Below are 18,590 nucleotides of genomic sequence, written 5' to 3'. Positions count from 1 at the left end.
AGATGCACCACAGGAAGATCAAATGGTGAGAGAATTCAGTCACACAAAGTATCCTCTCACCTGTCCTCCCAGCTGTTGTTCCCCAACCACCTCAGCAGAGAGCACACAGAGAAGAGATTGTCTCAAAAAGAGAAAAAAATGGAACCTGTGACTTGAATTTAACCAGAATGATGTGGCAAAGGTGATGAGGCTATGCTACATGATAAATGTAATAGGATGTCCTTCCCTTATCTTGGTTAGAAGTTATAGGGCAAAGGTGATAGAATATTGCTCCATGGTAGTGTTTTGTTATATGAGACTTTATATTAGCATGCTTAAGAGATTCTCTCTTGCTGCCTTTGAAATAAATTTCATGTTGTGTTAGCACCTGTGAAAGTCCATGTAGCCTGTAGCAGCTGAATGTGGACCCTGGTCAGCAGTCTGCATGAAACAGGACCCTCAGTGCTTCACCTCTAAGTAGGTGGATCTTGCATATTTGAGCTTGGGGAACTGGATTCTTCTCTAGTCAAGCCTCCAGTTAGCAATGTGGCCTAGCCTAGCTTGATGTAGGCTGTGAGACCTCAAGTAGAGGACCCAGGGAAGTTGCAACTGGACTTTGGCCTACAGGAATTATAAGGAAATATATTTGTGTTATTTCTAACTGCTGTTCATTGTTCTGCAACATTAACAAACTCAGGCAATTGCTGATACTAATTTGCCTATTTACTTCATTATCATTTTCTTTACTGTTTTTAGGCCATTTTACAATGCCCTTTGTTATGATTTAATTTCAAATATTTATTCATTTGTCATTTAGTCTTCATTTTCAATGTGATTTTTATCTTTTTCTTCTTTCCTGAGTTAACTCATGTATTTCTGTATTCTGTTCATGTCATTTCTAATTTCAATTTTCCTTCAATTAATGAATGCTTGATTCCATCTGGGGCCCAGTGTTACAGTTCCCTTTAGCTTCATTACTGGTGTTGAAGTCGTTCTTGAACTTCTCTTTATTCTTATACTGGAGACACTATATGCTAGATAGCAGAGGCTTTAATAAATCACATCTACAGTTTTTGGTTTATTTTGTGAAGTCTATTTTCCTGTGCTATTTTCCCACAATGATTTGTATATTAAGGGAAGAATTTTTGTGGATTGCTGAGATTCTTAGTTCAAGATCACCCTCTGATGCTAGGACAGAGCAGTGCAGTTTCAATAATGTATCAGAAATTAATTGACTGATTTTGTGATACCTTTTTGTTTCTAAACATACTTCAATCCCTCCACTTACTTCCTTTTTCTTTTTACTGTTATGTCTCTTACAGAAGCCTGAACCATTGACGTCCCCACTCTGCTCCCAAGATCAACACCTTCCCAAGCCTATCACCTCTGATTTTATCCACATTCAAGCCCCTTTCATTAGATTTCACAAGTGCGGAATACAGCATCCTGTATTCTAGGTCCCAGGCTAGTTTTCAAAATGTCTTTACTCAGAATAGAAGGTTGTTTTTACAAGGTTGATTTTCTGTCTATTCCTCTGAAACCCCCCATGCACTACCTTCTTCTCCAGTCAGTATCCATTAGATTAGTCATTAAACCAGTATCCAATGTAGCTTTGATAGATTTTGGTATTTATTTCCCTACTTATGCATTATATGTGCACTGAAACTTGAGAAAAGTTTAATTAGTGATATAAGTTTCAACCTTGAGAAGGTAGAAAAAAGTCATAGACCTAAAGAAAGTATAAGAAAAATTAATAAAACTAAAATCAGATACCAATAAAAAAGAAAACTGGCAAACAGCATTATCAAACACTAAAGATGATTCTGTATAATGATTAATAAAAATGTCTAAACTTCCAGGAAAGAAGAGAGAAAGAGAAATTACCAGTAAGAAAATTGAAAGTAGGTCTATCATTACAGATTCTACAGACAACAAAGTGATGAAAGGAGATTTATGAAGAGCTTATGCCAACTAACTGAATGCTGTATTTTTACATATGATTTAGGTTACATATCAACTATTTATAAAGTAAGACTTATCATTTCTGTTTTACAGATAAGAACACTGGGCTAAAATTAAGTATATCAATTGTCCAAAGCTATGTAGCTGATACATGAGAGAGAACTTAAATTCCTGTCTTTTTTAATACACTTTTTTAGTTGTAGATGGACTCAATACCTTTATTTGGTTTATTTATTTTTATGTGATGCTGAGGATCAAACCCAGTGCCTCACGTGTACCAGGCAAGTGCTCTACCACTGAGCCACAACTCCAGCCCCAAATTCTTGTCTTTTTAATATGAAGTCCATGCACTATCCTCATTCTTGCTCAGCTCTGCTACCATGTAAAAGCATCCTTGTGTTAGTCATTTTTCAAACTGTTATTCATTCTTTTCACTCAGATGATTATGTTAAAAATATTGTTTTGTTGAATGTAAAGCTACCATGTAAAACTCAAAACATGATGAACTTCGACCTCAGGTGGATGCTGTGACTATAAAGATGGTTATGGAACTAATAGCAAAATATTGATTTTACAGCATTTGAAAAAATACAGATTTTTATTGTATTATACATGTTGACTAATACTAACTTGAGTGTTGTTCAGGGAATCACTCAGAAAACCTGCATTAAAAAAAGAAGAATGAGTATGGTATACCATTCACTATACTTCTAAATGTTTGACAATACTAGCATATTGTTAGAAAATTTTACATGATTTACCCTTCCATCTCCTTCCACTAAATTAGCAAGAGAAACATTTTCTTTCCTCATCAAAAAAAAGAAAACCTTGTGTTAGTCATTTTTCAAAATGTTATTCATTCTTTTTACTCAGATGATTATGTTAAGAATTTTGTTTTGCTGAATGTAAAGCTACCACGTTAAACTCAAAACATCCAAGAAGTGTTTAAAAGTGTAGTGGGTACCTGGGCACAGTGGTGCACACCGAAAATCCCAGCTTCCTTGGGAAGCTCAGACAGGAGAATCACAAGTTTGAGGCCAGCCTTGGCAAGTAAGTGATATCCTGTGTCAAAATAAAAATTAAAAAGGGCTAGGGGTGTAGATCAGTGGTAGAATTTTCCTGGGTTCAATACCCAGTACCAAAAAGGGGGAAAATGTATAATGGAAAAAGGAGACAGAAAAACAGAAAAAGTAACTGATCTCCTCAATTCCTCAAAGTTGCATGCAAAATACACACACAAATGCATGCATGCACATACAAATCTGCCATCTATTATCTGTTAGCAGGAATTTGTCTGGATTTTTCTTTATCTTATCTGAGCTCTGAAACTAGACACTGTTTGATGGTCTTCAGGTCTCATGCATTAAAATTCTCAGGCTATTAAATAAATTTTTTTATCAAAAATAATAGATCAAATTGCAAAAAGTGTTTGGTCTACTGCTAAAAACTCAAGAAACTTGTAAAGACAGAACATAAGTTAGAATGATAAAAAGAATAATTATGGTGTGCTATACAGAAAGTTAGAAGCTACAGCATAAATGGAATAGGTTCTGAGTAAATACAGAAACATCTTCTAATTACAGATGCATATGTGGTAATACTGAAGCATAAGACTTTCAGTAGCTTCAAAAATCTCTGCCAAAAGGTTTAATGCTAACCTTAGATAGGTGTGAAACTTCACAGTGGCTCATAGTTTCTGGAAGGCATAATTAACGGAGGCAGTTATCATTGATGACCATATCCACGAACTTCAACACCATACACAGACAGACCATAAGGAGCACATAAAGCAGAAAAAAAATCAGGAAGATGTAGAAAAGGACATGTCAGTGTAGGTGGTTCTACTTGATACTACAATTTTTTTAAGTATTTGAAAATACAGATGTTTAAAATTCTGGGGCTTTTGAGACTATGAATAAAGAATTTGCTTAATTGGAAGTACAGAAGTAGGGCCAAATAAACTGTATTTGATTCCTACTAATTGAGATCTTTTTGAGAATAAAACTAACCCAAAATATAGAAAAACCCATTGAAAACAAAATTTTGCTTATTTGGTTTCTCTAATGTCCCAGTCACCAAAAACACTAGGAGGAGGAATGTGGAGTGGGGTGGAGTGGGACATGACACAATGAAGATTTCCTGGAGCAATAATAATTAATATAGACTCAATAGACACAACACAGTGAGCATCCATTATTAGAGTCTGTAAATAAGTCAAGATGGTGCCTCGCATTTTGCAGAGGGAGTGGTTTCTGAAGTAATGCCAGGGAGCCATTAAGTATGGAGATTCCTTATTGGTTGACTACTATATCTAGTTTATGTTAATTAAGATAAGCTGTGTGGAATGTATATATACCCCTCCAGTCCTATAATGAATGGCTCCCACTCCTGCTGTATCAATGTACACAAGTTGTTTGTCACTCCCCGGTTATTTTGCTGCAGCCGGACTGTGGCAATCCATGAGGCTTCCCAGCAACATCCACCTCCATGCTCCTCCCTAGATCTGCACATTCTGCCAGGGTCCATGGAGGTTGCTGTTCCTCTCCTCCATCTACAGAATGAAAGTTCCCCCTGTTCCACTGTGAATCTGTGCTCCTACAGCATTCAAAACAGGGGAAGTTCACAGGCTCCTTCCAGGTATCTTTGTAAAAGTACTTAAAGTGGCAACTGAGGTGTCAGCTCCAGGGGTTTCTCTAATGGGTTGAAACTCAAGACAGCCAGGGTAGCTCTGGGCTCCTCCTAATGCTTTCTTCCAGGAGTTCTCTTTAGGTCACTTTCTTTGCACAGTTCTCATCCCTTCCCCCATTCAGAAAAGTGACTTCTGAAGTTTCCCTTGGAGGAGGGTGGCCATGAAGAAAGCTCTGATCCTGGGAGCCTTCACCCTGCTGGCCATCCAGAGCCCCTGTGGAGGTGAAGACATAGTGGGTGAGTACATGGTTGAGGATTAGGACTGTGAAAGAAAATGAAAAAACCTGACTGAATTTGTTGCCCCGTAGTAGTATATGAAACCACAGTTCCCCTGAATCTGAATTGCTATACATATTTTCTCTCCAAGGAACCAAAACCCCTAAAACCTAATGTTAGTAACTACACTGAATTCTACAATGTCTACCTCTCACTGAGTATTCACGAAGGGTATTATTGTCTTTCTAAACTCAGAACCAAATGATATACTCAAGCATTATTACAACCTTAATTTATGATAACTCCTGATATTAGAGATCTTTCTCCAAGTATATTGCTTTCTTTTCATAGCAGATTATGAACCTACTACTCCTTGCCCTCTTTAAACTCTTTCCAAAGTGATTGCTGATTTATTCTTATTTTATCCTTTTTCTTAGGATAACTAAGTCCATAAATGTTTTTGCCATTCAGAAAATAGTATGTCACTTTTGATTTTTTCCCAACATAATTTATATTTTCCAAATTTGGGTTTTAGAGGCAAGGGGAATAAATTTGACTGAAGATCATAAGAATGGGAAAATTAAAATGATTAGCAGAATGACATTGAGCAAGTCAATTCCATATGTTGATCTTCAGATTTCCCATATGTATAATTAATTAAAACAATATTCTGAGAAACATACAAATAAAATAAATAATCAAATGTGTATTCTAAATAATAAAGAGCTCTGTAAGTGCCAAGGTTTGGCATTATTATAAGTGTAACATCTTGTTTTTTTGTCTCAGAAAACTGGGAAAATGTATGATGGAAAACCTAGGGAATTAGAAATAAGTTAGTCTCAGCTGGCAGCCCAAACTCCAAGTCCAGTCACACCTAACCATCAAAGCACTAGAAGGAGGGCAAAACAGATTAAATTACATCATTGTTACTCTGTCTGCTTTTCCTTTCTATTTCCACAATACCTTCTTTTTTTTTTTCTTGTGCATCCATTTTATTTTTTTTTCTTTTTTTTTTTTAATTAATTTATTTTTTTATTGTTGGTCATTCAAAACATTACATAGTTCTTAATACATCATATTTCACAGTTTGATTCAAGCGGGTTATGAACTCCCAACTTTACCCCGTATACAGATTGCTGTATCACATCAGTTACCCTTCCATTGATTGACATATTGCCTTTCTAGTGTCTGATGTTTTCTGCTGTCTGTCCTATTCTCTACTATCCCCCCTCCCCTCCCCTTCCCTCCCCTTTTCTCTCTCTACCCCTTCTACTGTAAATCATTTCTTCCATTTATATTATCTTGTCTTACCCCTCCTTTCCTCTTATATATCATTTTGTATAACCCTGAGGATCGCCTTCCATTTCCATGCGATTTCCCTTCTCACTCCCTTTCCCTCCCACCTTTCATCCCTGTTTAATGTAAATCTTCTTCTCAAGCTCTTCGTCCCTACCCTGTCCTTGTTTACTCCCCTTATATCAAAGGGGTCATTTGGTATTTGTTTTTTAACGATTGACTAGCTTCACTTAGCATAATCTGCTCTAATGCCATCCATTTCCCTCCAAATTCTATGATTTTGTCATTTTTTAATGCAGAGTAATACTCCATTGTGTATAAATGCCACATTTTTTTTACCCATTCATCTATTGAAGGGCATCTAGGCTGATTCCATAATCTTGCTATAGTGAATTGTGCTGCTATGAACATCGATGTAGCAGTGTCCCTGTAGCATGCTCTTATTAGGTCTTTAGGGAATAGACGGAGAATCTGTGACTCACCCCAGTACATATCAGCCTCCTCTCTAGATCTTTACACGGCTATGTCATGGACACTGAAACAATCATTAAATTTTAACCTCCTCCAAAAAATCCAAGCAAAGAAATGTACAAAAAATGAAACAGTGTATTCTTTAAAATATTTCCTAATCATCAATTATTTATTTATCTAACAAATGTTACTGAATTTCTACTATGTGCCATGAAGTCTACTAAGTACTCAAGGTACACAAGTGGATAAGACATAACATCCCTATTTCTCATGAAGTGTACAATATCGTGGAAAAGCCAATAAGAATGAACAGAAATTTAATTTTTAGTTAATTAAAATTTACAACTTAGTCAATTTTTAAAACTTATCTCTCAATAACTGGAAGAGGGAAAAGACAGAAATGGGGACTTTTACATCAGATTATTCAAAGTAGGAAACCACATGCTATTAGTCCCTTTACCCAAATTTGTATGTTCAAATCCTACCTTCTGAGGTGATGGTTTAGGAGATTGGGACTTTAATAGGTTATTAGACTGAGACAAGTGCCCATATAAGATATTTCTAAGAATTCTCACTGGCTTTTTATTTTTTCTTTCTTTTGTACTAGGGATTAAACTTAGGGGTGTTTTACCACTGAGTATATCTCCAATTCTTTCTTTTTTCTTTTTCTTTTTTTTTTTTTTTTTTGCTTTGAGACAGGGTCTCACTAAATTGCTTAGGCCTTGCTAAGTTGCTGAGGCTGCTTTTGAACTTCAATCCTCCTGCCTCAGCTTCCTGAGTCACTGGGATTACAGGTGTATGCTATTGCATCCAGCCTCACTTGCCCCTTCTGCTATTGAAGTTATAGTGAAAAGATGGCCTTCTAGAGAATAGACGCTGCAAAAGTGACATCTGCTGGTGTCCTGATCTTGGTTTTTCTAAGCCCCAGAACTAAGAGAAAGAAATTTCTGCTTTTTATAATTCAACCAGTTCATACAATTTTGTTTAAACAAACCCAAATGGACTAAGATAGAAAATAGGTACCAGGAAAGGGTTCAGTACTGGTGTAACCAGTATGGTAACAGCTTTGGAACTGCAAAATGGATACAGGCTGCAAAGATTGTCTGCTGTGTGCTATAAAAGGTCCACACAATCATGGACAGAATGTGAAGGGTGATTCTTGCAGAGGCCCAAAAGGAAAAGAAGAGAGCTATAAAGAGAGAGCCTCAATCTCCTTAGTGAATAGCTAAGTAATACCTAAGAATCAAAGTGATCCTTTAAAAAATGCTTGTAAAGTAAAGAAGTAAAGGTCATTCTGATGAGGCCTCAGTTGAAAATGAAGAGCATGTTATTAGGAACTGTGGTAAAGGTGATCCTCATTATGGCAAAGAATGTAGTTGAATTGGGTTTGTATCCTAGTGTTTCCTAGAAGGTAGATCTTGTGAGAAATTAAATTGTATACTTGCGTAAGGAAATTTAGAAGCATAGTGTTGGAGGTGCAACTTGAATATTCTTGGCTATTTGTACTATATGATAAATACTTAAAATGAAATTGGTAATAAAAAATAAGCAGAACTTCAAAATTTGGATAATCCTCAACCTCAACATATTTTTAAAAATGAGAAAGCCTGTTTGGGAAAGAGCAGGCTGTAGCCAAAAGACCATTTGGTAAGGAGATTAGTATGGATTAGTCATCTCAACCAAAGCCAGGTGCTAGTCTGAAGACAATGGCAAGGTGAGTCAGCCATCTAAACAGAAGCCAGGACCTGTTATCCCAGGCAATGGAAGAATGCATTTCAGAGGACATTGAAATTGCTACCATTCATAAAGGCCTAGGGGGCAAGTGCCCTGGAAACATTGAAGTCACTGCAGAAAGCCCCTATTAGAGTAATGCCCAGAAGATCCAGGGCAGTATGACCCAGACACACAGCCAATACCTAGGTAGGGCCACCATAAAGAACTGGCATGAAGTGGAGCCTCCCAAAGCCATGGGGTCAGTATCCTCTGGAGCCTTGTAGGCCCAAATACTACCCTGGGCAAGACACTTGAGGTCAAAACATCAAACCAAAGAAAATTATTTTCTATCTGAAAGGTTTTGGACTTGCTCGAGACCTACCACTCCTTTCTTTTTTCCTACTTCGCCATTTTGTAACAGGCATATCTATCTGATGCGTGCCCCACACCTGCCACCACCATTGTACTTTGGAGTCACACAACTGTTTGATTTCACAGCTTTAAAACTGGAGAATAATTTTCCTCAGAATACCTTGAATCAGGGATATCTGATTTAGAGGATATTTAGATGGGAGTTTGGACTTTAGACTTTTATGTTGGTGCCAAAACAAGTCAAAAACCTCTGAGACTCTTGAGATAGAATAAAGGCAATTGGGAAAGACATGGATTTGGGACTCCAAAAGCAGAATAATAGAGGTTGTTTATGATATTTTGTTATAGCGACCAAATAGAGTAATACACTGCAATATTCACAGTATTTCCTATGCCTTCTTGTTTATGAAGTTTTTTCCTCTCCCTATGTCTCACCTACCCACTCTTAGCTTCATGCTGTGGAATAGTTATTCCCCAGTTGACCATGTTGGCACTTATGGCACAAATATCTACCAGACATATGGTGACTATGGCCAGTTTACATACGAATTTGATAAAGATGAGCTGTTCTACTTAGACATGGGAAAAAAGGAGACTGTGTGGAGGCAGCCTGAGTTTAGCAATTTCATAACAATTGAACTTCAGAAGCCCTGAGAAACCTTGTTGTGGTCAAAAATATTCTGGACATTTTGATTAAAAACTCCAACTTTACACCTGCCACCAATGGTAAGTGTCCACATTCTGATTCTCTATGCTGCACCTGCCTCACATTCCAGGTCTGATCTCTAATTCCCAGGGGGTAGGTGTTCTTTCCATTACACCATAAATTCTTCCCCCTTTCTAGTCCACGTTTTGGCAAATACTTAGTCCACATCATATTCTTTTCATCTTTAAATATCTCTCTACTAGGTTCCATGAGATGTTCCTTGAATTCCTACACAAGTATATTCCCCAATTTCTTGGCCTAAGAAGCTCTAAGCTAGTTCGTCTCTCTCTCTCTCTCTCTCTCTCTCTCTCTCTCTCTCTCTCTCTCTCTCTCTCTCTCTCACACACACACACACACACACACACACACACACATACACACACACACATACACCCTGTGGATTCCCAAAGACAGAGATGTGTTCTGTATTTCAAAGTGAAAAAATAGAAGCAGTAACTGGTATAAAAATTATTCTAAAAGAACAAGAAAATATCTCATTAGTATCTGGGGAATACTAGGCACCTCCAAAATGATTAAAAATCTCAAGGCACAGTTATCATAAATGTCAGTAAGTGTGCTGTTTTCATTGTAGAAATCCCTGAAGTGGCTGTGTTCCCCAAATCCCCTGTGACCCTGGGCATTCCCAACACCCTCCTCTGTCTAGTGGGTAACATCTTTCCTCCTGTGATCAATATCACTTGGTTTTGCAATGGACATTTAGTTCCAGAAGGTATTGCTAAGACCATCTTCTATCCCAAGAGTGACCATTCCTTCCTCAAGTTCAGTTATCTCACTTTTGTCCCCTCCACTGAGGATTTCTATGACTGCAAGGTGGAACACTGGGACCTAGAAGAGCCGCTCCTCAAGCACTGGGGTATGTTGAAATCCCATCATCACTTGTCTACCTTCCAATTCTATCCCCAAGCTACATGGTCTTGCCTGAACCCTTTAATCCCCATTGTCACAACTTTATTTCCCACAATTTCAAAGTTGTCCAATAATTGTCACTCTTTCCCAAGGTCTAGTTGTCTTGTGGATTTCCAAACCCATGCACCATTTTCCCCTCAGACACACCCTGTCGTGTGACTATGTTTCTTTTTCCTCAGAACCTGAGCTTCCAACCCCTAAGTCAGAGCTGACAGAGACTGTGGTCTGTGCTCTGGGGTTGCCTCTGGACCTCATGGGTGTTGTGATAGGCACCATCCTCATCATCCAAGTCCTGCACTCCTGTGGAACTTACAGCCAACATAGGACCTCAGGTGTGATAACATAGAAAATAGACAGGTAAGGACTCACATGCGTCGTATCTGGAACTGGAGATAGGGAGGCTGGGAGTTCAGGGTTGGACTTTCATATTTCTTAGGTCCTGAACTTAATTTCTTCATCAGACTGTATAAATAACATCACAGATGAAATATCAAAATGATATTGTATCATAATCAAAGATTTTTTTTACATTCTGCATTTCCTTTTTACTTTCACTCTTTCTTTACCCATTTCGGAATCAGTGAGAATAATGACTACTTTATTCCCTAAATGTAGTATTTTTGTGAAAAAAAGAAAGAGCAATGCTTAAGTTTTAAGTTTTCAAATAGCATTCTAAAAGCTTTGGAAGAAATAAAAACTTGAAATAAAATATTTTTCCAGTCAAAAATTGGATTTTTAAGAACATAAATTCAAAATGTTCTCCACAAATGTTGGATTTGTGAAGATGGCAGAATGGTACAAGATGTCTGCTTCCATAATTCACCACAGATCAGATGGAAGCTCTCTGGATTAGTCAGACAGAAGATAGAAGTGAGAACAAGAAAATAAGAAAATGCTCTGTGTGTGTCCCAGAAAGTGCCCCATACATTGCTCCTTTTGTGGGTAGCATAAATGAAAACAAACACCGAGAGGCAATTTAATGTATAAAGGCACCTATAGCAGAGGCAGCTAGAGGCTCATCCCCTGTGGACATTTATAATAGTATAAAAACTTTTAAATCTACTCCATGCTCAAGCTCATAAATTGTGTTTATGGACATTATAACTTAGGCACTTTTATGATATAAAATATTGTATATTTCCTGAACATGTTAATCACCCAATATTTTAAATGTATACCCTTCAGTAACCTCAAAATAGGTTATTGAGGAGATAGTGATGCTAACTCCTACCATTTTCACTAAAGGACCTAGTCTAGGTGCTCAAGGTATATGCATATGCGTAGCATATGGAAAAAAAATAGTATATAACTGTGGAGAGCAATGACAGATGATGGGAGAGCAGTGACTGAAATTTGGGGTCTTTGATGACCTTATATCTGTGGCACACCAGGTGCCTGAGAAAGTTTCTGTGCAAGGGTACAGGATGCCTAGTTGCTATGGTAACACCTTGCCTGAGGAAGCTCTCTTCAGGTTTTATCAGCTTCAACCTTGATCTCAGGCACTTTATCTCCTGAGAATAGAGGAATTCTCATGCTAATTAACCACAATGTTTCACCAGCTCTGCTACTTCTGAGCCTGCTGGCTTAACAGTAATTTTAAACAATGTATCCTCTTGAGCACTGCACAAAGCTCCTAACATTGCACATTGCAAGTGTGGATTGCAACTGTGGAAAAGCTGCATAGAAGGAGACATATATAAATAAAGATTGCTGGTGTAACTCTCTAGATCTGCTTCTCTATCAGAAAGCAATGCTCCACCAGATCTCAGCTTTATCTCCAAAATATGGATGTGTGAATCTCTATATTTTCTAATTCCCCATGGCCCCTCACTAGAACCATATAACTTCTGAATGATGGTTCTTCTTAGAAGAGGTGGAAAATCCTCAAAAAGAATATATCAGTGATATTTTTGTCTAAAATACAAATCACTGTATACATTTTATTTGTAGTTTTGTACACTATCTTAAAATGAGTGGGACTGCTTTTTTACTTGAGCCATTTTTAACCAAAGCAAAATTACCTAAGTAGTATAAAGTGTTAAAATATAGCATAAAGATATGAAATCAGGCATACTAATTCTACTTAGGAATGTAATTATGTTGTTACATTTTATAATCCACAATTATGTTTAGGAAATCACACAAAGATAAGCTACTGGTTTGAATGAAATGTATAAATTTTTAGCAAACTTTTGTAGTTAGAAAAAACCCCCCAAATTAAAGTATGCACAAAGTTAATATGTATTCCACTTTTGTGTCACATTTCTGAATGCTTCACCCATGTTACATGAGGCAAAAAACAAAAGTAAAATAAATGGAAAACTGGAATCAGAAACATCAGTGTTATCAAGTAGAGAAACAAATAAATTAAAATCTAGCAGCCATCATCCAGAGTACAGTAAATATAATGCTGTCAAAATAAACAGAGAAAATTGCTAGAAAACTATATGCATCATACTATTTCAAGCCAGCAAAATATGCCCTGCATACAATGGAACAAAACTCTTTTTTTTTCTTATTAAGGTATAGAAATGCAAGTTCTTTTGAATATTGTCAATGGGTAAAACTTGTTTGTAATGACATTTCTACTAAGCTAATACAAAATGGGCCAGGAACACATTTATGGAATCTGGGGGATTGTGTGGATTGTAATTCTTTGATTGGGATAGTCACTCTATTTGTAAATTTTTTAAAAATGAGCATTGAAGTACAAGACAAAGGTAAATGAGACTTCCTTATATCTTATCTACATTTAGATGGAATCAAAATTAAATGTAGTCCACTCTGCTTTTGAATAGGCTTTGCCTCAGCCCCAAATCTCAATTGCTTGAGGCATTCTTCTTTGAGAACACTCAGAAGGCCTCTTTTTAAACATAAACCTATTTTTAGAGTAGAGTCTCTCTTAATAGCTGTGTCTTCATTAGACTGATAACCAATCTCTATCTTCCTTGTATACTCTCCCTATATGTGTAAAAGCCTCTCTGTTTTCCCATTCAATAGGTCCATGTTGCTGTCTAATCACCTTTAGCTCTAACATGAAAAACAGCTCCACATACATCATCACTGTGGTCATCAAAAGATTCTCCAATAAGGCACAGCAGTGTCTCTAGACAAAAGTGGTCAAGGTCACTTCATCTTTTCTGTTTATTCAGTGTCATGAGACATCTTCCACCTATTTGTTTTTCTCATCTTCCCACACAGGCTAAAAACCATCCTTAAAATTTGAGTAGTCACAGCCAGGCATTAAATAACTAGACAACTAGCTATGGCTGTATAGAGCCCCAAAGTCTTCAACTGTATCAAACCTAGAGATCAGTAGAAGGTTTGCTTGCCACGTTTTACTTGTTTCATTTTTAAAAAAAACCAGAATGCCCATCTATTCTGTAGAGGATGCTTTACATAGTGTTCTGGGTTAGCAACCTCCTGATGAGAGTCTGTTTTCTCCTTTTCTGGAGGCAAGGGATTAGCAATAGGGGTGGTTCCCAGTTCCACAGTCACCATCCTACATGAATCTCCCCAGTGATGTCTGAGGCTAAGTTACAAATGGCAAACTTAGACCTGAAACTGGAAGTGGCAGGTCTCATGTGACACAAATCAAGACAAGAGGGAAGAGGTGAGTACTTCATGGAAAAGTAAAAATCTTGTAAAGAAAGAAAGAAAGAGGGAAGTGGTTTAGCAAGTACCTAAAAAGTGGGAAAGCAGCATTTAAAAATAATAAATCAGGGTTTGGTATCCTGTGACCCAGAAGATCTGTTTGGTTTAGACTTCATTCTTACAGATATTAATTTTTAAAAGCATGAATGAATCATTTTCCTTCAAGTTTTATATTGACAAAATGAATAAACAAATGATTCAGATCTAAATAAATGGTTTTCTCTTGTGTTGTAAAATTGTGAAAAAAGATATCTTGCATGTACTGATAGGAAAATACCAAAGGGATTGATAATTTATTCCTTTGCTTCTAGACTCTGTTTAAGGGTTCTGTTAATAACGTACAAGGGACACATGGCTCTCAGATAAGCAATGCAGGACAACAGTTTCAACAACTCTGTCATATTAAAAAACTAGTGATTTCTTATCTTTTCAAATTTACAAAAGAATAAATGTTACTAGAAACCTGTTACTGATCTTGAGATAAGAAATTATATTAGAAAAAGAAATAAGTATAGTTTGAGGGGGAAAATTAAGCATAGGTCCATATTATTGGTAAAACATAAAGTAAAGCATATTTCTCTATGGCATTTAGCCTGGCCCTTAATGAGGATCACACAGATAACTAACTCATCTGAAACTGATGTTCCCTGTCTAAGACAAGGACTTAGGTACATGTGGTTTAATTGGGAACAGAAATGATGGAAAAGGATAGGGAAAGGGTAAAGGAGGGGGAAACACACACAAAAAGGGAAGTGCTGTTAAAATTACTACCTGGGCAATGGAGATAATATTGCTGCACAGTAGGGAGAACACCTTCCCTGTCACCTGAAGGACAAAAGTCTTACCTATTGTCTTTTACCCCTATTGGTTGAGGACTGCCTCCAGGGGCGCTGACACCCCTAAGTTCCTAGGTTACATGTTAGCATAGGCCAGATGGGCCCTGAAGATGGTTCTGAGTAGCAGGACAAGACATGCTTGAGGGAGGGAGTCTGGATTTCCTCATAACCTCTCACAGCAACTGCAGCTGACATCACATGGACCACAATGTCATGGTGGAGGGACCATATTTCAGCCCTTCTACTGCCAAGATCCAATGACAACCCTCATTAACCCTATTGCATCACTGAGTCTTCATGCTTATGGATGATTATAGTCATTATAAAAGACCTAATAAAGAAGGTAATTAAAGGATATTCCAATCCCTGATAGCCCCAAAACTGCTGTTGGTATTCATCTTCTCCTGACTCTACCACACATTTGGGCTTTCCCTCACCCTGGGCTGGCATTGCAACCTGCCCAGCTGGCTTCCCTGATGGGGAACCACAGGTTTTGTCTTCTCAGTCATCTCACTTTGCTATCATTGTTTACTTATTATCTAGTTTATCATATTTCTCTGTCTCTTTTAAAGATGTTTTATCTTTAATCTTCAGTAATTGGATTAGAATGGTTCTGGTGCTTGTTTTACAGGGTTCACTAAGATTATTCCGTTTGTAAATTTCTATATTTGAACATGGAATTATTTCTTTTCCAAGAACATTTTATGCAACTAATACCTTTCGTCTCTTCTTTGGGGCTCCAGTGACATGAACATTAGACCTTTTGATATTGTCACACATGACCCTGAATCTCTGTCCAATTCTTTATTACTCATTTTGTTTTACCAATTGTATACTGAATATTCACCCATCTTCAAAATAATTTGTGCTTTTGCCTGTCATTTCCATTGTGCTATTGAATCTGTCAGTGATTTCTTATTTTCCTTAGGTCATTTTTTATTCCAAATTACACTTGAGGGGGATATAGGGGATTGAAACCAGGGACACTTAACCACTAAGCGACATCCCCAGTCAGTTTTTTATTTGTTATTTAGAGTCAGGGTCCCACTAAGTTGCTTAAGGCCTCGATAAGTTGCTGAGGCTGCCCCTGAACTTGTGATTCTCCTTTCCCAGCTTCCCAAGCCACTGGAATTACAGACATGTGCCACTACACCCAGCTCCATGTTTTTAATGTGGTGTGTTTCCCTGCTAAAAACTTCTAGAAGTGGTCATGTTTCCTCAGGATTATTTGTGTACCAAATAAGTTTGGATTATATTCTGAACATTTTGAATATTTATGTGGGCTCTGTGTCCTAATAAATCCTCTGGAGAATGTTGAAATTTTTGCTTTAGCAGGCAACTAACATTATCAGGATTAAAAGGCAAGCTCTGTCTCATCTCTGTGGATGGTAGTATTGATGTCAGTATAGTTTCTGAATCCTTTGCAATGCTGCTCTACCTGCCCTGAGCATATGGCACTCAGTGTTTTGTCTGGCACTTGGATGGTGGTTTATTTCATAGCCCACTTGCTCATGCATTTGGTGAGCTGTTGGAAGACTGTGCCAATCAGGTGCAGCTTGGGGAGCCTGGGGTACCGAAGAGTTATGATGAAGAATTCATAGAATGACTCTCCCCTCTGTGCCATTTCTCCACACACTCCAGTTCCTATAGGTCCCTTTACTAGTTTCTCAGTCCAGAAAGATAAGCTTCTCCCAAAGTAGTTTCTAGTAATAGTTCCCAATTATAGCTGCTTTTGAGGCAAAATGGCAAAATAAAATAGAGAAAAATAATGTGGAAATACCCACAAGCTCTGTAAATCACAGTTTTTATGGTCATCAATTGTGTTTTGCTCTCAGGGTTTTTAATGCCTCCATTACAGAAACTGAGTGCAGCTTCATAGTTTTGGCCATGCCCAGAACAGAGCTAGAATAGAAAAAGAAAAAAGAAAATAAAGCAAAAACAAACAATGTGTATTTCCCACATACTCTCTTTATCTTTCCCCTTTCCAATCTTCTGGATAGAAACAGGAAGTGCCTTTGGAGATTTCTCTGTCTGCTCCATGACCACAATTACCCCCATCAAAGCCAAGAGAGAAAATAGAAAAGAACCAGGAACCCCCTCCCTGACTGCCATTTCTTCAGGTTCCACTTCCCTCCTGCTACCAGTTACTTTTCAAGGTCCATAGGTGACTCTTTACACGTTCTGTTCAATATTTTTCATTATGATTACTGGGAAAGAGAGACTATAGTTGGCTGTGTTCCAACTTGGCCAGAACAGAAAGATTCTGAGCATTACTGGTAAAGAATGTTTTAGAAGATTTTGGGATTCTAGGTTTTTTGGGGGGCCAAAGATGTTCTTGATGCATTTTAATGATGTTTTTCATTGTTTTGTGGATTCCATTCTTTCTGTTGAAAGGTAATTCTAACTCTTATTTTTTAATGCATTTTTCCCTCTCATCAATTGAAAGTTTTTCCTTTATCTTTGGTTTCCAGCAAGTTATTCATGCTATTTCTAGGCATATTTTTGTTGCCTATGTTATGGTTGAATTTGAGTTTCTTGAACCTGTGTTTTGTCTTTAATTGGTTTTAGAAAGTTCTCTGCCTTTAACTTTTTCTTTCCTGCATCCTTTATCACTTTTTTCTAGAACAATTTTAATTATATTAGATGATTAGATAATGTCCCACATATCTCTAATGCTCATTTCTTTCTTCTTATTTTATTTTTTCCTAATATATTATAGTGATTGGTGTCATCTAAAATTGGGGTTAACGTCTTAGTGAGATTAATGTCTACATATGTTATTTGTTTCATTACATAATATGAGCCAGGTAATATTTCAAATTAGATGGTAGTGAATGCTCCCTAAAGGAAAAAAAACATAATTGAAGGAATGAGTAGGTATGGCTAGTCTCATATATACTATTTAAATTGAGACTTGACTGACAAGAAAAAGCCAACTATTCAAAATCTACAGCAAAACACTCCAGTTAACAAGAACAGTAAGTGCAACTCCTAAAGCAGGGACCAACTTTGCATATGAGAGCAAAAAATAGAGAGACAAGATACCTAAGTTAATTGGGAAACAAAAAGAATGCTATTTCATGAGTGAGTAAAACCACAGAAAAAGACAAAGTGAAGGAAGTTACTTGGATTACTCTGTTATTTTCTGAAAATTTCTGGCCACAGCTGACTCAAAGGGACACTGTGGTAATGCTGACTCCACTGAGACCAGAACTTATGGTTTAAGAGATGAAAAAGGAAGAAGGACATCATTTATTAAAGTAAACAAATCGTAAAAATATATTAAAATAGAGAATAAGACAAGGCAAGTCAATTATTTCTTGTAAAGAATTAAATTTAAATTAATGCTCTGTGAGTTTTAAGGAAAAGATTAACTTGAATTTATTTTGGAGTGGTTGTTGTTACATTAAATAGAAAAGGCCTGTTAGGCCAAAAAGCCATTGATTTGCACATGATTTAATCTGGAATAAGACCATCACTCATAATTTCCATGGAAGAAGATTTGATCTGAAAATTACTTATGCTACTAATAGAAGTGAAAACAATTTTAAGAGTGCCCTATTCCTATATGTACTGGGTTGGAATCAAACAGCTCTCAACCTCTTCCAGTGCATTCATCCTGACTCCAGAAGGTGCAACGCTGAAGAGGATGCTTCCTGGGTAACCTTTGGCATCATTTAGATTGACTAATCAGAAGCATTCTGGTGAGAGTTAAACATGATTAGATGTTCTTTCAGCTGAAAAATTACCTTATTTTTCTGTATTAAAAT

At 37.1% G+C, this 18,590-nt stretch overlaps 1 protein-coding gene and 1 pseudogene across 1 annotated transcript; one reads left to right on the top strand and one right to left on the bottom strand.

Annotated features, from left to right (window-relative positions):
• Window positions 1–4,790: 4,790 nt before the first annotated feature.
• On the top strand, window positions 4,791–10,676 carry LOC101957991 (HLA class II histocompatibility antigen, DQ alpha 2 chain-like). Its single transcript, XM_013366267.2, is given in 5 exon segments — window positions 4,791–4,866; window positions 9,176–9,340; window positions 9,343–9,423; window positions 9,996–10,277; window positions 10,510–10,676. Coding segments are annotated over 5 exon segments (771 nt in total).
• A 2,396-nt stretch (window positions 10,677–13,072) lies between these two features.
• On the bottom strand, window positions 13,073–13,831 carry LOC101958279 (eukaryotic translation initiation factor 4E pseudogene; annotated as a pseudogene).
• Window positions 13,832–18,590: the final 4,759 nt, after the last annotated feature.

This window comes from Ictidomys tridecemlineatus, chromosome 8, assembly GCF_052094955.1.
Source record: "Ictidomys tridecemlineatus isolate mIctTri1 chromosome 8, mIctTri1.hap1, whole genome shotgun sequence".
Taxonomy (NCBI): domain Eukaryota; kingdom Metazoa; phylum Chordata; class Mammalia; order Rodentia; family Sciuridae; genus Ictidomys; species Ictidomys tridecemlineatus.
This window is presented reverse-complemented; position numbering and strand designations above follow the sequence as displayed.